Genomic DNA, 24811 nt, shown 5'->3' on the forward strand with positions numbered 1-24811 from the left:
CCTGGAGCGCAAAGTTTCAGTTTCGCTTTCCCGGAGACCTCTCTCGGTTCCCGGCAGAGCCGCACCCGCTCCTCTCTTCGCTGCCCTCCCTGCCGCGGACTGCCGGGTGAGTAGGTCCCGTCCCTGTTCCCGGGACGGTAGGGCGCCCAGGCGCCCGGGTCTCCTCTCCTGCGGACTCGGGCGGGGAACGGGCCGGGGAGAAGCGGTCGAGAGACGCGCCCAGGGCCAAGCCTCCCCTGGTGAGGATGGAGGCTGGGGCAGATGCTCAAGTCAAAGAAAGTTTCTCCTGAGTTTTTGATTCCTTTTAACTCTTACTGTTGTTACTATTATTTGCAGCTGAAATGTAATTAATATTCTGAATTCAGGTTAAACTTACCTACATTTTTTAAAAATTTGAATTTGTTCACCTGCGTTGTGACACATCACATGTTACCTTCTCTAACGCTATGCTTTAGACTGGCTCTTGGGGCTTTTCTGCTCTCATTTCTCGATTTGGCCAATACTGAACTGCATGCTGTGCCCTGTGTACTAGGGAATAAAGGTGAAAGGGGAGGCACCTGACCTCACCTGCTGGTAAGGTGAGGTAGACTTGTGACTAAAAAAGCAAAATCTCTTGAAGGCCTTGATAGGAAGTTTGAAGAAGAATCTTAAAAGAGAGAAGGAGAGGGAGGGATGGGGAGCATCAAAAGCACAGAGACCACTGCATCTGAAGCACAGAGGGGACACTGAGGCCTTGGGAAGCCGTGATGAGTAAGGGAGATGACAGAGGAAGGGTCTAGACCAGTGCTGTCCGATAGAAATATAATGTGAGCTACATATTAATTTTAAAATTTTTGGTAGCTATAATTTTTAAATTACAAACAGGTGAAATTAATTTTATGTTATTTAGCTCACTATATCCTAAATTAACCATTTAGGCATGTAATCAATGTTAAAAACTTATTAATGACATATTTTACATCCTTTTTTGTCATCCTGAGTCGTTGCAATCCAGTGTTTATCTCACATTTACATCACCTCTCCGTTGTGATTAGCCACATTTCAAGTGCTCAAGAGCTACGTGTGGCTAGTGACCCACACTGGACAGCATAGTTCTAGACAGTGAAAAGTCTTCAAGATCGGTTAACGAGACATGGAAGGCTCGTAGGCAGGGCAAGCAGGAGAGTGACATGTCAGATGTGCATTTTAGAAAGCTGGTGTTGACAATCATGTGAAGGACACATTTCCATGCAGGGATGAATGGAGGTGGAGAGGCCAGAGGTAAGGTTTTTTTGCACGTGGCTGGTAAGACTGGAAATGGGTGAGTCTTTATGAAGAGCAATTTGGCAGTGCTATCAGAATTACGACTGCATATACATCCCTATTCTGCAGTTCCACTTCTAGGAATTTGTCCCGTTTATTGATTAGCACCTCTGTGAAGTGACCTATGTACTAAGTTGTTCTTTACAGCCTTTTTTATAATAGTAAAAGATTAGAGGGCTTCCCTGGTGGCGCAGTGGTTGAGGGTCCGCCTGCCGATGCCGGGGACGCGGGTTCGTGCCCCGGTCCGGGAGGATCCCACGTGCCGCGGAGCGGCTGGGCCCCCGTGAGCCATGGCCGCTGAGCCTGCGCGTCCGGAGCCTGTGCTCCGCGACGGGAGGGGCCCCGGCAGTGAGAGGCCCGCGTACCGCAAAAAAAAAAAAAAGATTAGAAACTCCTTGTGTCCATAAAAGAGGGTACTAGCAGTTGAATAACTTACAGTGCATCTATACAATGGAATGCAATGAGCAGTAGAAAGAAGGAAGACCCTCTCTATGTGCCAACATGGAAAGATCTCTAGAATACATTAAATGGAAAACGGAAGATGCAGAGCAGTGTGTATAACATGCTACCTTTTGAGGATGGGCACAGGCTCTGAAGAGCACTCTGACCAAGGTGAAGTCCCAGAGCTTCCTCCCCATGAAGGCAAAGACCCAGAGGTGAAGGAGAGTTTGGAGAACATCGAGTAGTTTCGCAGCACTGTAGTTCCGCTGGAGCATTGGGTATGTAATGGGGAGGCTGGGAAACGGATGTGGCAAAGAGACCCTTGAATGCCAGGCTGAAGAGCTTGATCTTTACCACAGGTGATGGAGTCTGCTGAAGGTTTTGAGCAGAGAGTGCTTTTCAAATAAATGCCTTCTTTGTGAGGAAAAAAAGATGCTTTTGTGTAAAAATGCTTCTGGAAGGACACAGGAGAAGCTAATAACAGTGATTGCCTCTGGGAAGGGAATTTAGTGAGGGGAGTAGGAGGGAGCCTTTTATACTTTCAAAATTTGAACAATTCAAACAATAAAACATAAAATTAAGTACATTTAAATGTTTAAAAAGAATGTATTGCCATAGCTCAGGCAAGGGGCCCTGAGGCCCCGAAGTGAAGTGGTAACAATGGGCAAGGAGGGTAGGGCCGTACCTGAAAGTGATTTAGGTGGGCAAGACCCAGTGATGAGTTGAATATGGGACAGAAGAGAAGATTCTAGATTTCTGACTTGAGTGGATGAATGGTGTATCATTTACCAAGCTGTGGAATCTAGGAGATAAAGCATGGATTTTGGAGGGGGTTGGGTGAGGGTAGGTAGCGGTGCGGGGAGTGGAAATGAGGAGACTATGGGTCCAGTTTTGCAGAGGCTGTGTTTGAGGGGACTATGGGACGTTCAGGTAGTCTTGAAAAGTGAGGCTTAGGAGAGCCTAGAGATACAGATGTGGGAGTCATATTTGCATCTGGTGAGTTGAAGTCGTGAGAGTGGATGAGATCACCCTTGAATGAGCTGAGACGTGCCTCTTGACAAAATCCTGGGACAGTTGACTGAGGCTGAATCCAGGGGAAAGGTCTGTAAAGGCAAAGTGAGAGGTAACAAAAGAACCAAGGGAAGATGGTATAGGAGAAGCCAAAAAGCAGAGGTTCAGGAATCAGAAAATGAAATGAAGAATGAAACTATAGAGAGAGGTCAAATAAAGATTAGGACAGAAGAGAGTCCACTGGGGTTAGCCACGTGGAAGACACTGTGAGCAGTTTCAGAGGAGGCTGGGGATGAGCTGGGAGTCAGACTGCAGTGGGCTGAGCAGACAGGTGGATGGAGAGTCAGCTCCTTCATGCTGCCCATGAAGAGAAAGGAACATAGTAGGAACCAGTGATGGAAAGCTGGGAAGGCTTTTGTTGCTATTGTTGTTAAAATAAAATAGAAGAGATTGAATGTTTTGGACAATACGCTCCTTGTTTTTAATTTCTTTGGGGTTAAAAGAGTGTCATCCACCACTGTCAAGTCTATCCCAGGGCCCTTGAAGCCTGGTCTGAACAAGAGTATACCCAGAGAAAACCATAATTCAAAAAAAACACATGCACCCTATGTTCATATCTATCAGCACTATTTACAATAGCCAGGACATGGAAGCAACCTAAATGTCCATCAACAGAGGAATGGAAAAGAAGATGTGGTACCTATATACAATGGAATATTACTCAGCCATAAAAAGGAACAAAATTGGGTCATTTGTAGAGACGTGGATGGATCCAGAGAGTGTCATACAGAATGAATTAAGTCAGAAAGAGAAAAGCAAATATCGTATCATAAAGCATATATGTGGAATCTAGAAAAATGGTATAGATGATCTTATTTGCAAAGCAGAAATAGAGACATAGACATAGAAAACAAATGTATGGACACCAAGGGGGGAAGGGGTGGGGAGGGAGGGCTTGGGAGACTGGGATTGACACATATACATTATTGATACCATGTATAAAATAGACGGTTTCTGGGAACATACTGTATAGCACAGGGAACCCTACCTAATATACTGTGGTAACCTAAATGGGAGGGAAGTACAAAAGGGAGGGGATATCTGTATGTGTATGGCTGATTCATTCCGTTGTGCAGTGGAGGCTAACAGAACATTGTAAAGCAACCATACTCCAATAAAAATTAATAATGAGAAAAAAAGAAAACAAGTGCAACATCATCTAAAGAAAAACCCACTGGAAGCCCACAGTGGGAGCAGATGCGGCAGTTTTCCTTCTTTTGTGAAAACAGCAGTGCCCTCTGGAGGCAAAAATGCGTCTTCTCCCTGCATTTTTGGATTATACTTGGACTTGCAGCTTTTCCTGACACGTAAGAATAATCCTCCTGCCAATGCAGGTCACACGGGTTCGAGCCCTGGTCCAGAAAAATCCCACATGCTGCGGAGCAACTAAGCCCGTGAGCCACAACTACTGAGCCTGCACTCTAGAGCCCATGAGCCACAACTACTGACCCCAGATGCCTAGAGCCCCTGGTCCGCAACAAGAGAAGCCACTGCATTGAGAAGCCCGCGCACCACAACGAAGAGTAGCCACTGCTGGCCACAACTAGAGAGCCTGTGCGCAGCAATGAAGAACCAACAAAACCAAAAATAAAATAAATAAATATTACCAAAAAAAAAGGAAAGAATGATGGTGCTCTGATGCTGTAGAGAGTCGCACAAAATTTTCCTATTGTAGAGGCATCAGAAATCATTTCGGAGGCCTAGAGGCAACTATGTGGAAACAAGTGTGGGCAACGGTGTCTTTAAGCATTTTTATTATTATTCTCCTCAAAATTCACAGTCTTTCATTCCTACCTGTTAGAAGGAAAAATTATTAAAATATGTTTTCCCACGGTCTCTGATTTTTATCCAGACAATCTCCTTTCTAATTCGATCAGAGATATTTATCACAAACTCAGTAACGTATGTCCTCCACAGGCATAAGCACAGTTCCCTCTCTTTGGACACCCTTCAGGGGTCTTCACTCACCCATGGGCTGGTTTTTTCCTCATTGCTCTTTGAATGCTGTGCTTAGTTTTACCATTTGGTATCATCATCCTCTTCTAAATATGTAAAAGCCTGCTTCGTCCTTTAAGGCCTGGCTCTAGCCTCACCTTCCTCATAAAGCTTTCCCTGCTGTAGCCCATACAGTTATTTCCCTTCTTTGAATCTCTCTGTAAAGGATAGAGGGTAAACAGTAACAACAGCAGCAAAAGCAATGTGTGCATCTTCACCAAGTGAAATTAAAAATCACTCAAGATCAGAAATCTTGTTTAGTCTTCCTGTTGTGTATTCTCACCAAATTCCCTAAGATGCTCATCATATTACATCCTATTCATTCCTAGAAGGAGGCCGCCACATTTGGGAAAGACAAAACAGAGTAAACATTGAAAGACCCCAGAGACCTGGAGGATGGACTTTTCCAAGGTAAAAAGCATAAATGTATATAAGTAATAAACTTTGATCAGCACGTGAATAGTTCTTCCTGTAACAGCAAAAAATCTGGAGTCTTCAGTTATAACTGGTATACTTATTTGGTTTTACTCTCCCAGTAAAAGTTTTCTCTTTGCCCCATGCGAGAGATGGGGACTCAGAATATGCTAGTATAATCAACAGAGTCAGCATGAGGATGGGTGATTTTTAAAAGAATGTCGCCTCAGTATCATTTTTATTCTCTCTACTCATTCAACAATTCTACTTTTGCAGCACGCGGGGAGGAGGAGGACGGAGGAGGAATAAAAATAAGGGACTAGGGAAAAGGCACCTCATTTGTTTATCCTGAAAATTCCACATTCAGGCTTGTATCATGAAGTAAGCAATTGAAAGTGGTAGATGGGGAGGTGTAGCTGATGAGGCTCATGTCCCCATGTTGTTCTGTCTAGAGAAACCCCACAAACCTTTGGAGATTGGATCCTGTCCGAGAGTTTTGGGTCATTTTGGTCTGTGACCTTTTCAAGTGGTAATCTCCAGCCCTTCATCCCATCCAGAATTAAAAGTGCATTGGCCTCTAGGGAAGAGGGGTAGAGTCAGTGTTGGCTGGAACATTTAGTATTTCAGGTATTTCAGGCACACTGATTAAACAAACAAACGTGTTCCCCTTCCCCCTCAAACCCAGTGTTCTTAGGAAGGTTTCTGTTGCTTTGTGTTTATGAAGCGGTATTTGTTATCAGTAATCTGTAAATCATTCGGTCTCAATTTTTTTTAAACCACTCTCACTTTTCACAGGGTGTCGGAGCAGCAGCTTACAATGAGAAATCAGGTAGGATCACCTCACTCCCACTCTTGTCTCAGAAAATCTTTGCTCATATCTTTCCTCAGTGGAGAAAGGGGAATACAGAGGAGACTATCTCCCCCCAAAGATGCTCAGGTGCGTGACTGCAGGACCTTGTGGGGACCGGGCATATGCCTCAGAAGGGGGACTGCTTCGGAAGCAATGTGGCACCAGCAGATGTGTTCCCTTAGGGCTCCCGTTGATCTTATCCTTTGCCCACAAGATGTGAGACCCTTCTGACCACAGCCCTAGAACTGAAACTGTTGATAAGAGGTGACCCACTGATTGTCTCCTTGCTCAACAAGGCTTGTAAGAGCCAAAACGGGGGCTTCCCTGGTGGCGCAGTGGTTGAGAGTCCGCCTGCCGATGCAGGGGACGTGGGTTCGTGCCCCGGTCCGGGAAGATCCCACATGCCGCGGAGCGGCTGGGCCCGTGAGCCATGGCCGCTGAGCCTGCGCGTCCGGAGCCTGTGCTCCGCAACGGGAGAGGCCACGGCAGTGAGAGGCCCACGTACCGCAAAAAAAAAAAAGAAAAAAAAAAAAAAGAGCCAAAACGGAACCTTCCTAAACTTGGGTGGCCCACTTGAGATTTTCAACCAAAGCACAAGCCTGTTGGCTCGGACTACTCATGTGCTGCTGCTTTTAGGTGATTGTAATTGAGGTCACCAGAGGTCTTTCTAGGTGGCTCAGATTAGAAATGGGAATTGAAGTAAAAAATAATTACTACACTATAATCTGTTTTAGGGCACACATTTTTTTCACATCTCTGAAGTAAGGCTACTCTCTACCCACTGATAGGTTTAGTTGGCATCGTTTTTCCTTTCTCAGTGGCATATAATAATGATGCCCTAGACCCCATGAAATACACTGGCACAGGTTGGGTTCTCCAGGACGCGGAAACTGAGATGGAGTTAGGAATGCAGAAGGTAAAAGGAAAAGAGAAGAAACTGGATTGGGCAGGTGGAACCATCAGACTGTAATGTAAACCTGGCGAAGCTCTGCCAGTCCGGGCTTCCCTGGTGGTGCGGTGGTTGAGAATCCGCCTGCCAATCCAGGGGACACGGATTCGGACCCTGGTCCGCAAAGATCCCACATGCCGCGGAGCAGCTAAGCCTGTGCGCCACAACTACTGAGCCTGCGCTCTAGAGCCCGCGAGCCACAACGACTGAAGCCCGTGCGCCTAGAGCCCATGCTCTGCAACAAAAGGAGCCACTGCAGTGAGAAGCCTGCGTACCACAACAAAGAGTAACCCCTGCTCACCGCAACTAGAGAAAAGCCCACATGCAGCAACTAAGACCCAATGCAGCCAAAAATTAATTAATTAATTTTTAAAAAAAAGCTCTGCCAGTCTGAGGTTGCTCATTGGCGGAGTCCCACATTGGACATCAATGGCCTTGTTCAGCCATTGATGGGAGCCACCCTGAGAATAGCGTGACCTGGGTTGGAAGGCTGAGATGGGCCCTGAGGGGCTAACAACTGGAGGCTGTCAGCTAACCATACTGCCCCCTTCACTGAAGGGGGATCTGAGCAGCACATCATCTTGCTGCCACATGCAGTAAATAATTTTTAGCCAATAAGTTATTTTTTTTTTTTTTGGCAGTATGCGGGCCTCTCACTGTTGTGGCTTCTCCCGTTGTGGAGCACAGGCTCCGGACGCACAGGCTCAGCGGCCATGGCTCACGGGCCCAGCTGCATCACGGCAGGTGGGATCTTCCCGGACCGGGGCGCGAACCTGTGTCCCCTGCATCGGCAGGCGGACTCTCAACCACTGTGCCACCAGGGAAGCCCAGCCAATCAGTTTTAATTCCACCAAAATCACGCTACAAAACTAGAGTATGGTGGAGAATTGTTTACTGTCATATCGTCAGTGCTCCGCCCATGTGCTGGACTATGTCCCCAGGAGCATCCTCGACCAATGACTGATAAAAACTGGACAAATATCCCAGCTCCTTTACCCCTCTGGTGATATAATTCTGAGACACATGGTCTAAACTGTCCCCCTGTGGAGTTAAAGCTTCATTTGCTTTGTAACACCCCCTTTATTCATTTCTTTCCTTTCCCTGTCTCACTTTCCCACTCTCCTCTTCCCATCCCACACCCCTGGTGTTTTCTGGGATAACCTCCCAAATAAACTTACACTCAAATCTCCGCCTCAGAATCAGCTCCTAGGAGAACCCAAGCCAAGACACTGACAAAGGCTAATGAGTTATGAATAAAGCCTCCACATATTTTTGACTCATAAGTAAGTCCTTTCTAATACTTGTGCCTTAAGCATGGGTCTTCCCACACTTGCCATTTTTATGTAGATTTTTAAAATCTATGAGCCCTGATATGCACAGTTTTAAACCACCATCATTGTATCATAGTAGCTACCACTTATTGAATATTTACTGTATGCCGGGCACACGACTAAGCACTTTATGGTGACTTACCATTGAAAACTCTTGGATATCTTTGGTCTAATTACAGGTCTAGGTGAGAGGGAGAATCAGGAAGGGGGCTAGAGGAAGCTTGTCTTTCCTCTTGCACAGAAGAAGCTCAGTCTCCTGGTGTGAAGTAGAATTACATCCTTTTCAAAGGGACGCTTGCTCATTTCTTTATTTTTTATCTTCTCTCCCTTTCCAGAGACTGATAATCTCAGAGAAAACTACAGTCGGCAAATTTCCATTAAGCACAATGACTTCAAAATTTTAAAAAATAATGAGAATCAGCTGTGGGAAGTCCTCCAGAAAAAATTTAGCTGTATCTTTACCCTAGTTTCTCCAGCCCAGGAAGGTAACAGTGAGTCTCTACAAGTCTTCAGAAAAATGCTGGTGCCCAGGCTAGAGTTATCTGTCTGGAAGGATGACCTCACCAGACATGTTGTTGACGTTGTGGTGAATGCAGCCAATGAAGACCTCATTCATGGGGGAGGCCTGGCCCAGGCCCTTGTGAAAGCTGGCGGCCTTGAAATCCAAGAGGAGAGCAGAAGATATGTTTCCTTACATGGCAAAATTCCAACTGGTGGCATAGCTATCACAGGAGCAGGGAAGCTTCCCTGCAAACTCATTATCCATGCTGTTGGGCCTCGGTGGGGGTTAATGGATAGACAGGAATGTATCGATAAACTGCGTAGAGCCATTATAAATATTTTGGATTTTGTCAATCGTAATGGGTGCCCTGAGACAGTAGCTATTCCAGCCCTGAGCTCTGGGATTTTCCAGTTCCCTCTGGATTTGTGTACACAAGTCATTGTGGAAACTATCAAGCATTATTTCCAAAACATGCAACTAACCAGTAATTTGAAAGAAATTCACCTGGTAAGCAATGAGGACCCTACTGTTGCTGCCTTTAAAACCGTTTCAGAAGCCATCCTAGGGAGGAACGAGCTGGGGTCCCGGGTGAGTCAAGAAGCCACCGACCTTTTCAATACTATGGTTGTGAACAACCTGACTCTCCAGATTGTCCAGGGCCACATTGAAATGCAGGAAGTAAGTCTTTGTTTTATTCTCTTGCACTCCCAAAGGGTATCCCTGAACTGTTTGTTACCTATCAAGTATGTTTTGAGCATATACTATTTCAAACACGGTTTAGAAAGCATCTTCTTAAGTAAGGTTAAGAGTATGGATTTCATAGCCAGACCATTTGGATTTCAATACTAGCTTTGCCACTTACTAACTGGGTGACCTGAACCAAATTACTTTACGGTTTGATCCTCAGTTTCCTCATCCATAAAATAAGGATAATAATAGCACTTATATCTTAGAGTTGGAATCAATACACATAAACTGCTTAGAATAAAACTTGGCATGTGGTATTTATAATTATTATTGCCATTATTCTTAGGCACCATGAGGAAATAGAACAATCTTTGATTCTGAGGAACTTAAAATCTATTTTATTCTTTTTATGTAAAAAGATTCTCTATTTGAAAAATCTCGTTAGGGAGACAAACCATCTGAACATTTCTAAAGCAACCTAGCAATAATAAACAAAAAAGTCTTAATACAAAGTGAATTCATATTTAAGAGTATATACATTTGTGACAAGAGTGGAGTGTAGTAGATCAAGAAGGATTACTTCAGAAGATGTGAGTTTTAAATTGGCAGGAGAAGAGGTCTGGGTGGTTAGAATGACGGATCAGAGAGATACAGAGGAATTGACAGATCAAAAGTAGTAGGCTGGACCAGTCAGGAGACCTAAGCGGAGCTGTAAATTGTATTCTGAGTATATGGCTCTGTGCCAGGAGCTGTGGAGGATACAAAGTGTAACTTAGCATTTAGCCAGGGATCATAGGGCACAAAGGTGAGGACCCTGACAGGGAGGGGAGAGAGTCAGGGTAACAGTGAACCTAGGTATTTCTGAATTAGTGCAGCTTCTCTGCCAGGCAGGGAGTACCTCGAAGGTGGAAATCGTGGCTTGTTCATCTCTGTAGCCTTGGGGCTGGTCTCTGGGCATGCAGCTGGGTGTTCAACAAATTACCGATGAGTAACTGAAGGGGGCAGCAGGGAGCAAGGGTTGCAACAGAGGAAGAGAGAGAAAGAATATAAGGCTATATTCTCTATTTTTCCCCTGGATCTGACCCTCCTATGGACACAATCAAATAGACTTAATCACAAGTGAAAATATGCCATTTATTGCCTGCAAGACAATTAGAAAGAAGACTGCAGGGACCCCATGAGATGAAATATTCATTTGATAAATCATTAATATGCCAATTTAAAATTAAAGTGGAAACATCCTGGTTGAGTAACTTATCCCTTTAACTAAAATTTTATTGTATTTAATTATTGCCAACACAAGGAACTTTAAAATTTGTAAAGGATGCCAATGCCCCCGACTTGCAAATTCTGATTTCACTTTCAAAGTGACACATTCATTAACATCCATGAGAAGTACCGAAGTTACCCCCAAAGGGAGCCAAAGCCATCAGGATGAATTGGGGGATCTGGGGACCCCACCAAGAAGGAGGCCACCAAAGACTTTTATTTCCCACCAAAGACTTTTAATTTATTTTTTATTTATTATTTTATTTTTATTTTATTTTATTTTTTATTTTATTTATTTTAAATATTTTAAATATTTTATATATTTAAATATTTTATTAAATATTAAATTATTAATTTATAAATAATTTTATTTATAAAATATTATAAATTATAATATAATATAAATATAAATAAAAAATATAAATATAAATAAATATATAATAATAAAAATATAAACAAAAAATATAAATATAAAAAATATTTTAAAAAATATTAAAAAAATATAAAAAATTATAAAATATAAAATTTATTTATAAAATTTATTTATTTATAAAAATATAAATATAAAAAATATTTTAAAATATTTTAAAAATATAAAAATTATAAAATATAAAATTTATTTATTTATAAATAATATTAATTTATAAATAATAAATATTTTATTAAATATTAAAATATTTTAAATATTTTATTTTTTATTTATTTTATTTTTATTTATTTATTTTTAATTTTTATTTATTTCCCACCAAAGACTTTTATGTCCCATTTGTGCTTTCTTTCACCATGTACTACTTACCTTAAAAAACACAAACTTTAGGGGATAGAAATTGCCTGAGAAATTTTATTTCCACTCTGTAAGACAAAATGAAAATTCACATAGAAACAGCAAAAAGTGATGACAGTGGGGCAGAGAGTGAAACCACTTATGGATAAAGCTTAAAACAAATCATAGAGAATGCTGTGAATCTGGGATATTGGGGGTATAAGCCAGCAAGGGGCTGACAGATGTTTGCAATAAAACTTGTATCATCTACATACTTTACCTAATTTCTGACTAGGACAGACAGATTCATGGCAGTCAAATGATCACGCTTTGGAAATTTTATATCCATTATTAAGTGATATTTCTGTGGATTTAGGATTTTCAAATGTATTTTTCAAAGCTCTTCAGGGAAATAAAGATTTAAATTAGTCATTTAAGAAAAAGTAATTTAACACTGAATCTTGTTCATTTTTTTCCCTTTTCAGACGAATGTAATTGTTAATTCTGTATATACACATGGTGGTCTTAGAGCTACATCTGTGTCAAAATCAATTCTACAAGCAGCAGGAGATGAAATAGAAAGGGAATTTAGCCAAAATATGACTAAAACACCACTAGATTCCCAGTTGGTACTGGTCACAAAAGGATTTAAATTGCCCTGCAAATACGTATACCATGTGTTGTGGCCTTCAGGATATTCTGAACAAAAACTGGTAAGGTCAAAATAAATTTATCTTTCTGTATCTCCAGAGTCTATGTCGTCTGTTGAATTTCCATCCTGTGATTACATTCATGAAATGTTATTGTCAAGTGGAATAATCCCCATTCTCTAGTACTCCTGTGAATACCTGAAATACTAAACAGGTATTGCTGTCACAAGTTATCTTAAGAAGTTTAATTTAAAATATCACCTAACCCATGTCTAAATTTTAAGTGGACCTACCGCAAATAGACACAGAAACATCAGGGCTCCCTCAGTCTGCACACTTGTTCACCTCAGCGCACCCAGTGACCCTGTAGGCCTTTTACTAGTGGGCCTGGGATTCAGCCTCTCCATATCTCCTGCCATCTGTTAAATCCCAGGAGTACCTGGATCTCCCTTCCAATACCATTCCAGTCAAATCTATCGCCTGTGGCGTCTGTGCCTGTGGTGGAGCTTAGCTTTCTGCCTGACTCTACAACTGAGGGACGTAAATTACATGCATTAAAGAATAGGGGGAACCTACTGACAAGTGGAGAGAGGGAAACTTAATCCCCTTTTCTAACTTTGTCTATCTTTATTTTGTCTCCATTTCTGGTCTTCTCTTGTTTAGAGAGCCCTCAAATCCCAAATTGGTCCTCCAGTCACTCTCTACCCCTCAGTTTTTACTACATTAGTAAAACCTTGCTACATTAGTATAACTAATATATATTAGTGTAATTAGTATATGTAATTAGTATAATATATATTAGTATAATGTAGGAAGGTTATTAGATAACCTTCCTACATTAGTATTCAGTTTGAATGTTGAAACATTGATGGAAGTGTAAATCTGCCAAAAATAAATTATGTAACAGATCTTAATGACATTAAATAAATGTTGCTTACTTACTTTAACCTTTACCTCCTTTTATTAAAGCTCTTTATGTTGACCCAGAAGTGGCAGGTAAGTGGGGATAAACTGAAGGTTGGCTCTCTAACCTGGGGAGAAGGCTACATAAACTGAGGGAAATCACGATGCTCAGACGTCCTGAATGGCACAAAATGGACCACTTTCTCAGCCCTTTCATTTCTCATCATCTAACCTTATAGCTATAATGGGTCCCCTATGGAGTGGTACCTTTCCTGTTCTCTGAGGAGGGATGGACATGGCCCTGAGGAATAGTGGAGGCTGGCATTGTAAAATACAGGCAGGATTAAGGGGTAAGTGAAGTCTTATTTTTGACTCAAGGCTGATGTTGAATTTGTGTTTTTCCTGCAGACATTGGAAACTGCAATGAAGAAATGCTTGGGAAAATGCCTTGAGCTAAATATAACTTCCATTTCCTTTCCTGCCCTTGGGACTGGAATCTCTGAAGCAGCAGAGATTATGTTTAATGAAGTTTTAATGTTTGCCAGACACCATTTGCAACAATTAACTGTAAAGTTTGTGATCTTCCCAAAAGAACAGCAGTTATATAAGGTAAGTTAATGTCTTAGAAATGTACTTCAGTTCGTTTGTTCATTCATTCACTCAACAACATCTGTTTAGTATCTCCAGAGTAAGACACGGGGCCTGTTAAGTGCTGTACAGCATGGTGATGGTCTAACTTGGTGAAATTTAATTTTTATAAATTGCTCACTTCTGACCTAGTAAAGAATGTCATTGTACAAGCCATGTTAACCTCACTACCTAGCTTCTCTCTTGTCCTTTGCTGGCATTTATTCTTCCCTCTGCTCCTTAAAGGTAAGCAACCTCCTAGTTTTATGGGGTCCCCTACTCCTACCCCTTCTCTTTCCCACCTCCCAGGCTGTCTCCGTGTGGGTGGTTGCCATTTTCTCTCCCTACAAGGAAACAGACTTGTTCTATCTTGTTCTTTTCTGGAACAAGTGTAAAGGTTCTTATTCCTCTTGCTGCCTCACTAGACACAGGGAAGTTTGTAGTGTTTACTGATTTCCATTGCTGATGTCAAGCTATCCATGTTACATCACTAAAGAAGGAATTGGAAAGAGGTGTTCACAGTGGGGTCTCATGAGCCAGTGTAAGCCAGCTCCAGTACACCACTGTCTCATCCACAGCTGACCTGAAAGATCGGTGAATTACCCAATGAAGTAGCTTACCTTCTTGACAAAATTAAACATCCTGTCATTCGAATGAAGTTCACCAGTCCTCCCCCCGCCCCCAGCAGAGGACTGTTACTGGGCCCAGATAGGTGCCCTGAGTACATCTCTGGACTGTCCATAAAGCACCACATCCCTGTAAGAGGAATGAACCACAACTAGAAAAGAAGGCTCTCATTCTCTTCAACATACAAACAGAAATGTAAATGGCGGTTCAACAATACAGAAAAGATCAACCACAGTCTGAGGGCTCCCCCAGGGGCTAATAATAACAGTAGTTGCCATGAGTTGCATCAGCCAGATACTGTGCCAAGAAGAAGCTGTCTCTCTTCATTCTCCCCTCAGTCCCATGATGAAGCCACTATTGTCATCTCCATTTTACAAATGGGACCAGAGGTTAATATGTACACACCAATCCAGTGGCTGAGCCAAGATACCAACCTGTGTCTGTTGGTCTGACCCCAAAGCCTGTGTTCTGAACCACTAAGCAAAACCACAGAAAAAATAACTTGAAAGATGATACAGCTTTCAGTTTTGTAACTCAAAGGAGAAGATTATCTTACAAAGTAATTTATGTTATACCCTGAACATGGACCATTCCTTCAGGCTTTTTTCAATGTTAACACTACATTATATCCATGTGGAGGTATGACGTGCACGTACACATATGTGTACACCTCTGGTCTTCTGCTAAGCACATCTTTTCTTCCTAAATAAGTCTTTCAATGAGGGGTGTATGTTCAGAAAGATCAGAGGGCAACTTACACAGTTCTTCACAGGGGGCATTACCTTGGCAAGGTCCCTACATTCCAGAAAATGGATTTGTCAGGCATCTAGAGTGGACCTGACTCAGGAAGACCAACCCATACTGAGCTCACAATAAAGTGATATTTATGTTCACACACTCATGAATTTCCAGTTCATGGATGACAACGAGTAAATAACTCCCCAGCTGACTGAAATACTGTGTTCACTCGTATTTCATGATGATAATCGTCCTGGGTGCCACTGAGTATCTGTAAAAGGCCATGAACAGTCATTCATTTGGTTATTTAACAAATATGTTTTGCATATCTACCTTGTGCCAGACATCACGTCTCAGGAAAAGGAACTCCTTACTAGGAACACTCCTCACATTCCTCACATGAGGTGTTAGTCATTTGTGGACAGAGCTGGAAAAACTGCCAAATTCTTGTCCTTTGGATCTACTTTTCCAAACTACTTGCAGCCTGTCTGCTTGTTATCCACACCCTCTATGTTATTGATACTGATTAAGTTACAGTTTTCTTTCACATTCAGTTCAAAAGCCTTGCCTAAATGATTTCTAACCCTGCGACACACACTGACTTTGAAGTGACTTTGCAAGAGAACTGATTTTTATCCATGTTGTGTTTGGCAGCTGTCATTAGTCTGTTTATCAGCAGATAATGTTATGTCATTTGTTTTGGAGGGCAGGGAAGTCCCTCCCTGTTATGACCTCTCCAGGTACTAAATAAGCATGGTAAGATTGAGGGCTTTTTTGCTCTGTAAATAGCAGCTGCAAATATAATTTATGAAGGAAAAGTACTACAGATTAAGAAACTTCATTATTAAAGTTCAGATGCAATGAAAAATGTAGTCTTTACTACATTATTTACCATCTTTTTCAATGAAGAATTACTGCCAATTGCATCAACTTTAAACAAGGAAGACCCTGGGCATGGTGGTTCCAAACCCTAGGAGAGATGAGTGTTTTCAAATAGATACTATGTTAAAGGATCTACCTGGCAATATACATAAATCTTTGTGTGTAGACTGTCACATACTAATAATTATAACAATAGCTAACATATTGAATATTTATAATATGCTGGGTACAATTATAAGCACTTTACAGGAATTGATCATTTATTTAATCTACAAAGCATGGTGTGTGTATCACTTTTTAAAATGAATTTGTTTTATTGATTACAAGAGCATCTTCCTCTGTCTTCTTCAGTGACATATCCACAGCTTTAGTTCAGTGCCTAATGTGCAATTAGCAGGGCATTAATATCTATGAATGAATGAATAAATGAAGAAATGATATTTTGCCTTGGGATGTACATTCTCCTTTTTTGTATGCCAGATTTTAAGGTGTTTTTGTTTGTTTTTTCTTTTCCATTTTTCCTATACTTGTTTCCCCTACATGTTCTAATAGAGTGCAGTGCCGCACTTGCTGTTCCCGAGGACTTTCCTAAAGGCTGCTTTAGATTTGTGGCAGTGGAAATGGGGGATGAAAGAGTGGATGAGGTCAAGTATGTGAGTGTAGGTAGAGAGAGGGATTTTGATGACAGTGGCTAAAAGCCCCACTTAGGACTCTCGTCTCTGTTTTGCTTCTCGTAGGTTTTCAGCACTGAAATGGAAAAGAATAAGTTGAAGCTGCAGGGTCTCAACAATTACCCTGGTGGTGAGTAAGAAACTCACGGATCTAGAAATAGAGTCTACCATCATAGGCTCATTTTATTCTTGATCATCCGAACTAATGGAGGGGAGAAGATGAATAAATAAGCCAAACATGTTTCATTGTGCTCCTGCCTGGATACCAATGTGCTCTATACCTGACTATGATTCTGTTTTTGCTCAGTCTAGTTTCATGATATGAACAGAGAGAAGCTAAGTTGAAGTAGGTAATCCACAGTGTGGGTAGTTCGTTCACAAATAGATGTCTATTTTTTTTTTCATAAGCTTACTAAGCCAGTTACGCTTTCTGATTTGAATGGAGTGCCATCTAAATGGGGTTACTTATTAGTAATCATAGAAAATACATCTCAGTAATACCAGATAATAATAAGTGGATTAAACCAATGCTACCCAAACCTGAGTAATCATTGGGATTGTGATGGAAACTTTAAAACAAACAAACAAACAAAAATATGTATGGCCCAACTCTACAGATTCTGATTCAGGAACTTTGGGTCTGGGCCAAACATGTATATTTTTCAATGCTTCCTGGTCAGTTTTGCTGCAGAACCAGGTCTGGGGATCACTGGATTAAACCAATCCTGGTAGTTGTTGGAGAAGGATTAACTTTGTCTTATAACTCCATTCCTGTAGAGGAGTTTGAGTGGACTGAGATGGAACTCTGTCATGACAACTAGGATGTGTACTTCTGAAATAGTCTTTTAATCCACAGTGTTCTATAGATGTTAAGAACATCAGACATTCAACCAGCAATAGAAACTATTAGTATATTTTCTATTAGGGTCGAAATGATTTGCTTATACCCTTTATTAGAAGAGTTCACTTTTGGACCTTCAGTGTCCAGCAGTGTTGGAAATGAAGAAGAGGGAACTTGAAGAGCTCTGGCCTGTGACTGCACCTCTTATGAACCTATTTATCTATCTGTAAAATGGTGATAATGAGAGATTGTTGTGAGGATAACTGGAGATTATGTAAAAATGTTCTGTAAATTACGAAGCATTAAACAAATGCCAGGGGATAAATAATGAATGAGAGGATGGACAGACTCCCAAGGTGGCCTAGAAGAGGGAGAGATGCCCTTTGACTGGAAGGGAGCAAGAATGGCTTCATGGACAAGATGGTTCTAAGTTGGGCTTTGAGGATGGCAAGATTTTCAATGGCCAGAGTTGGTGGGGGTAGGGCACCCAAAGTGAAGAAAACTCACAGAAGCAAACAAATGCACTGCATGTTTGGGAAACCACAGTGACTCTAGGGAAGTTAGATAAGAGGAGTTTTAGGAGAGGATAATATGCAAGAGGAACATACAAATGTCCCTATATCATTAATCTGAAAAATGGGGCCAGGCGTTGCCATTTACTTCAGTAATTTTTGAGGACATCGATAAAGGAATTATAGTACAGGACAGTAACAGACATTAATAATGATTAATGATGATGATCTCAGATTATTAAGGAAAAGTTAAACTATTTAGGAAGGCAGGGAAGTATGTTTCTATTATAAGTATTTAGCTAATAAATAGTTAAAGTGAATTATGTTTTGGTGCTAGAAGAGACTCCTTGAGTGATTTCAATAATTTAGTTACCTAGAAGAACAACTCTTCTTTCCTGATAATGATGGATAAATGAAATATCACCATGCATTGTTTTTATTTTCTCCTAAAAATAATATAAGCTCCCAGGCAGAACAAGCGTTTTTTTAAAAAGTATGTCATCAATATAAGAATCTCTGTCACTTTTTACTGTTGTCTAAAACTTTGGCTTTTATTGTTACCAGAGGGAGGCCATTCTCCCCCTCCTACTTTTAGGTATGTCCTGGTACTTTTTCATAGCTCCTGGTACCACCCAACTGCTATATCAGGGGAAAAGATGCTAATGACCACTACTGTCCTGAGATCACTCACTGGGAAGCAGAATTGTATGAGCACTGGAGTCAGGTTGCCCACACACCTACCAGCTCCCTGGCCACCACTTACAAGTCCTATTACTATGGGCATGTTACTTAGTAACTTTCTGAATCAGTTTCCTCATTTGTAATATGGGTCCTACTAATAGTATGTATTTCATAGGATTGTGAGAATTGAATAAAATAATACATGTAAAGCACTTAGAATAATGCCTAGAAATATTAAGTGTTCAACTTACTTTTTCCCCTCAAAGTATGTTTCTGAGATTTATCCGTATAGTTAAAGTTCACTCCTTTTCATTGCTATAATATTCCATTGTTGGTTGTGGAGGTGCAAAATGTCCTGTCATATACAGATAAGACATAAAAAGGAATCCCAGGTAGTGAAATTATGGGTATTTCTTTGTTTCATTATACTATGATAATTTCCAATTTTTCAAAAATTGGCTTTATCTATGGCTTTCAGAGATATTTGATTTTAAACCTGGTGGTAACAAGAGTTTACGGAAAATCCCATTCAGCAAGAAATAATAGTTGGTTAGCATCCAGGATGAGATTACAAGGTGAACTCATCTGTAAATTGACAAATGCAACACAGCAGGGGCAAGACATGATAAGCTAAACTCTGTGTCCCCAAGGAGACTGTAAACTATACATTTAGATTTTCTTTGTACCCAGCAAAGCTCTCAGAGATAGGTACTTAATTGAGGCTGCTACTGCTAAGGATGCTCAGGGCAAACAGTGGCTATGGTGTTTTGTTCTGTACTGGTTTAAAACCCACCTGCCTTCTGTGGTTGCTTATGATAGTGTTTTCAGTCCCCCAGGGGACCAGAGAGAAGAGAGAAAATAGATTTCCTGTCCTCAATCTGATGGGATCCGATCAGGAAAAGATAGATGAGGCCCAAGCGTGGATCCAGAGGATACTGACCCTCCAGGACTACCACATCATTGAGGATATGCATATCCTCTACCTCGGGAAAAAGAAACATGACTATTTGTCTGAGCTTCAGAAAACCTCATGTGTCTCTATCTCAGAGATGATCAGCTCGGGAAAAGCACAGTTAGAGATTAAAGGAGCCCAGGCTGACCTCTTTAAGGCAGTTATGAACATTGAACTAATGCTGTGTGAAGTTCAAGAGGAAATGGCAAGAAAAAAGGAGTGCATCCTTTGGAGCTTGTCAGGTGAGTAACTTTCAATTAAGTTGGAAAGTCAGCCCTTCCAACTTTTGGGCGTGAGCGTGCACGTGTGTAAGTGAGTGAGAGATAGAATGGAAGAGGAGAGAGAGCAAACCATGCTGGGTCTGTTAGGCCATAACTTTTATAACCGTTTTTTGGCTCTTTCTACCAGCAGGGTTAATTATTAGTAAATGAACACACACACACACACACACACACACACACACACACACACACGATTGGGTTTACTGATGATGACATGGATTGCCTAAGAGGCAATTATGAGGAAAGCCCAGGATAACCCAAGACCAGGCTCTAGGGAAAAAAAATACATCCTTAATTCTGCAGATGGAGCATTCAAATGCAGACACATTCCACTTACTTAATTCATTTCTTTAATAGAGTTTTATTGCAATTATTTATTGCTGACAGCGTTAGGAGCCCTAAAATTACTTTGAGCCTTCCCACCAGAGTAAATTTCATTGGTACTGTGAGGTCCACTCAAGTATCACTCATTCAATGGGGCAAAACCCATTGGGATGACTGTGGGAATTTGGGTCTGGAGAGATCCTTTTAACTTAGCCCTAGAGCTAATTGAGAGATCATACCATTGAAAATACTGTCTTGGGAAATTGAGCCTTATTTCTTTCATTTATTCAACTAATGTGTATTGCATCCGTGTTATGTGAAGCATTGTGCCAGGTGCTTGGGATACAGTGATAAGATGAACATTGTTCCCACTCAAAATCTAACTGGGGGGCTTCCCTGGTGGCGCAGTGGTTGAGAGTCCGCCTGCCGATGCAGGGGATGCGGGTTCGTGCCCCGGTCCGGGAAGATCCCACATGCCGCAGAGCGGCTGGGCCCGTGAACCATGGCCGCCGAGCCTGCGCGTCCGGAGCCTGTGCTCCGCAACGGGAGAGGCCACAACAGTGAGAGGGCCGCATACCGCAAAAAAAAAAAAAAAAATTATTCATTTTGTTAATGTAGATCTTAACCTGATTAAGAGGGGGTGAGTCTCTATGAACCTCTGAAACGCTGCTGTAGAATAATATGCTTAGTCATCAACTGCCAAAAAATGCCACCTTGCAGCAGAGCAAGGGACTTAACATGACTAAATTGCCAACAGCTAGGAGAATGGGCCAACTTTACAAATGCAGTTAAAGTAATGCCACAAGCATTACAGGACATCAGTGTTATTTTCTACCTTGTTCTCTTGAGAAGTGTCAATGTCAGTTTAAACACGCACATTCACTATGTTTTAAGAGCTAAGTAGAAATCATAATCTTGGGTCTCATTCTTAAGTATTATTTTTGTCCATGTTTTTTGACATTGGGTTTTCTGTGGACTATGGATACAACATTTATTGCAAACTCCCACTCACTTCGACCATATCTGCCTGAACTATTTTTACAAACACATGGTGAAAATAAGACGTTCTCTGAAGTTTTACATCTGAATTTTTGCACTAAAGTCACTCTCCATGTTACAACCAGTGATCTTTCTAAAATACAAGTCTGACCTTGTCTTTGCTTAAAATCATTCAAGGCTCTCCATTTGTTTCAAGAAAAACTCTGAATACTTTCATGTGATTTATAAAGTCTTGCATAACCTAGGCCCAGCTATGGTCTGATTTCTTGAAAGCTTCTTTCTTTGCCTTACTAACTCCTACCTATTCTTCACTTCTCCATTTGTGACACATCCCCTGAGAAGCTTTCCCCTTACCTCCCAAGTCTGGGTTAGGTGCCTCACCTAGTTGTTTCCAGAGCACTTTCACCTTCCTGTTCTGAGAGGGAAACCTGAGAGGGAAACCTCTCAGTTTCCCCAGTTAGATTTTTTTTTTTTTTTTTTTTTTTTTTTGCGGTACGCGGGCACTGGGCAAACCCAAAATGGGTAATTTTCAAATGAGTTATCACTACAGGGAGCATCAGCTATCCACCAGAACAGTATGTTTTAAATAATAGAAGTTAGGCATATGCTCCTCTTTTATGGTTCTCTTTTAATCCTTCCTGGTGAGTGTTTCTGATGGCAGGACTTCGTGGATCTTTGAGTTTCCGGTGCCCAGCTCAGTGCCTGGCATGTAATAGGAGCTCAGTAAATGTTTGCTGAACTCAAGAGAACTGAACTCTAATACTATACTTTATAAATGTGAGCTATTGCTCTCCAGATTTAATTTACAGTCTCTTTGAAATGTCTTGGCTTTGGTGTTCCTCTGCTATGGAGTTATGTTCCTCCTGCTTTCCTGCTTTCTGGATTTACAGCTTGGCCCTCTATAAGTTTCTCTGAATTTATCATCTGCTTTTTGTGGTTAAATTGAGCCCACTCAATTAGATAATGTGCTAGGGATTAGGTCATTTTAGTATACTTGGTCTTAAGTCAAATGGAAAGTAAACTGAAAGAAAAGAAGCCTTTTTTGGTGTTTTCGTATGTCCATCTGTGTATTTAGTCCAGTAAGGAGCTCCTTTGGGCAATAAAAGGTTGTCCCTTGAATGTAAAGTAGGAAAGAAGTTAAGGAAGGAAAGAAGGAAGAAAAAGAGGGAAAAGGAAGGAAGGGAGGAAAGACATGACACCACAAACTATTAATCTCCAAATTTTGTTCTTCTTGGTTGGGTGGCCTATGAATAACATATATACTAAATATTCTGCCTTGCCCCTTACAGAAAGCACTGGTGAAAGCCAGGTTTATAATCTTGGATCTGTACTTATTAGCTTTGTGATATTGAGCAAGTCACTTAACTTCTCTGAGTTTCAATTTCCCTATTTGTAAAACTGTGTTAATTATTTCAGTGGTGGTTTGTAATACCCAAATGAGGTAGAGATACAAAACTGTTTCGAAAACTTTGAAGTATTACATAAATGTCATACCATTTTCCATCACCCCTTAACATTTTCTTATGCTTATGTTTTTTGTTGATTGGCATCCTGGCTAGAAATACAAACATTTCCTATTAGCAATACAACTATATATCATCATTACAGCATTGATGGGGGGAGTATATATTAATGCTCTTTTTTCTCTTATCCCCTCAGCTTCATAATCCAAATCATCTGAGGACAAATTTATTTATTTATTTATTTATTCTGTGGGAGATTCTGCCTCCCATGGGATGTAACTTTTTTCTTGAGCTCGATTATTTAATTTATTTATTTATTTGCCCGCACCCCGCGGCATCTGGAACTTCCTGGACCAGGGATCAAACCTGAGCCCCCTGCAGTGGAAGTGTGGAGTCTTAACCACTGGACCACCAAGGAAGTCCTGAGGACAAATTTATTAACCCCCTATTTTATCCTATGACTTCTCATGGTATTATAGCTGTCCTTGCATGTCCTAAACATATGAGGCATACAAGTTAAACTGCTTATATAGTCCTCCAAGTTTTTATAATTTGTTTCATTTAATTTCTGTTTATTTATTTATTTACTTATTTGGCCACGTGGCATGGCTTGCAGGATCTTAGTTCCGCGACCAGGGATCGAACCCAGGCCCCGGCAGTGAAAGCACTGAGTCCTAACCACTGGACCGCCAGGGAATTCCCTCATTTAATTTCCTTACAAACCTTTCCCTCTCACAGAGCACTGAGACAAAGTTTTACGTTACTCATTTTTAGGGCAGCAGACTGATCAGCAACCAGAAAACCAGAATCCAATGATGGAAAATGCATTTTTGAAATGCCTGAAGATTTCAACTCGAGAAATTCAGGATCAAAAGAAACAGTTTGAAGACTGTGGTTTGTGGGTTATAAAGGTATACTTAATTAAGGGAAGAATTTGACTTATCTGCTCTCACTTGGTTCTACAGCCAAAAGAAGAACTCCCCTGCTAATGTCTCTAAGCTAGCTGCTCAATGACCTGGAATCCTAGGAATTAGTCTGAAAGGAGGGCAGGGATGGGCAGGTATGAGAGGTATAATTGGAATCAAGTGGTAGAAATGATGTCAGGATGTACGGAAGCATAGACCAAGACTCAGAGATAAGCTATCTGCCTGTCTTGAAGCAAAATAAAAGAAACGCAATAGCATTTATCACACTTATAATTATTTACCTATTTTTAGCTCTCACTAAACTATGAGCTTTAACAGGGCAAAGACTGTGTCTGCAGTTGACCATTTCATTACCAGCTATCACATAGTGATTGCTCAGGGAATTTTTATCGAAGTAGGGACAGGGAATTTTGAAGAGATAGAAGTCAAAATAGGAGAGGGCTGGGGCCAGGAGAGACTCTTAGCAACTTTATATGAAAAGCAAATCACATGCAAAGTAATATGCACATAAGTGCCTTTATTTTTGAAGCAGAGTAGCAGGCAATTTAAGTAGCAGTCCTCCAGTTTCTTTTTCAGTTTTTCATTTCCTTGGGCTGTAGGTGGAGAAGGTAGACAATGCACTTCTCATGGCTGCCTTCCAAAGAAGGAAGAAAATGATGGAAGAGAGAACCCATGGGAAACCTGTGAGCCACAGGTTGTTTCAGCAAGTCCCACACCAGTTCTGCAAAATGGTATGCAGAGTCGGCTTTCACAGAATGTACTCCATGCCCTGCGGTAGGTGTCAGTCCCTCATAATCGGGGTTACTCTATGCGGGAATTGGTGAGCAGACTTCAGCAGATGACTCACCACTAACAGCATTTGTTGCTTTGGTAAGGGGGTCATTTACAGCTGGGATTTAGTGGTAAAGTTATTTGGAAAGGGTCACATTTAAAATTTTTCCTTCACGTATACTGTGGCTGGTGGCTTTTATGTTGATGAAAGTGTTTGCAGTAAGAGCTACAGTTCACTGTTTTTCCCCTTTCTGTGTTTGTGTCCTATCTGCAGAGAGCACCCTGGAGCTTTTTTTTTTTCTTATCTCAACGAAATTATTATCAACACTACCAAACAATCTTCCTCCCTTAATTAAAAGAGCATTTTCCTGAATATAATAAAGTTGGTC

The 24811-nt window shown here is 41.1% G+C and overlaps 1 protein-coding gene across 3 annotated transcripts in view; it reads left to right on the forward strand.

Annotated features, from left to right (window-relative positions):
• Positions 1 to 50: 50 nt before the first annotated feature.
• The window catches only part of PARP9 (poly(ADP-ribose) polymerase family member 9), a 32384-nt gene continuing 7623 nt past the window's right edge, over positions 51 to 24811 (forward strand). Inside the window, exons 1-10 of one of the 3 annotated variants that reach the window (XM_060150482.1) lie at positions 51 to 106; positions 5142 to 5220; positions 6019 to 6052; positions 8689 to 9533; positions 12060 to 12287; positions 13536 to 13736; positions 16739 to 16802; positions 19535 to 19900; positions 23500 to 23636; positions 24251 to 24425. In XM_060150482.1, coding sequence (XP_060006465.1) covers positions 5206 to 5220; positions 6019 to 6052; positions 8689 to 9533; positions 12060 to 12287; positions 13536 to 13736; positions 16739 to 16802; positions 19535 to 19900; positions 23500 to 23636; positions 24251 to 24425 — 2065 coding nt within the window. In that variant the 5' untranslated portion in view covers positions 51 to 106; positions 5142 to 5205. Of the gene's footprint in view, positions 107 to 5138; positions 5221 to 6018; positions 6053 to 8688; positions 9534 to 12059; positions 12288 to 13535; positions 13737 to 16738; positions 16803 to 19534; positions 19901 to 23499; positions 23637 to 24250; positions 24426 to 24811 lie in introns of all 3 variants that reach the window. The other 2 variants (XM_060150481.1, XM_060150483.1) reach the window with 2 other exon arrangements.

Source organism: Lagenorhynchus albirostris, chromosome 5 (assembly GCF_949774975.1).
Source record: "Lagenorhynchus albirostris chromosome 5, mLagAlb1.1, whole genome shotgun sequence".
Lineage (NCBI taxonomy): Eukaryota > Metazoa > Chordata > Mammalia > Artiodactyla > Delphinidae > Lagenorhynchus > Lagenorhynchus albirostris.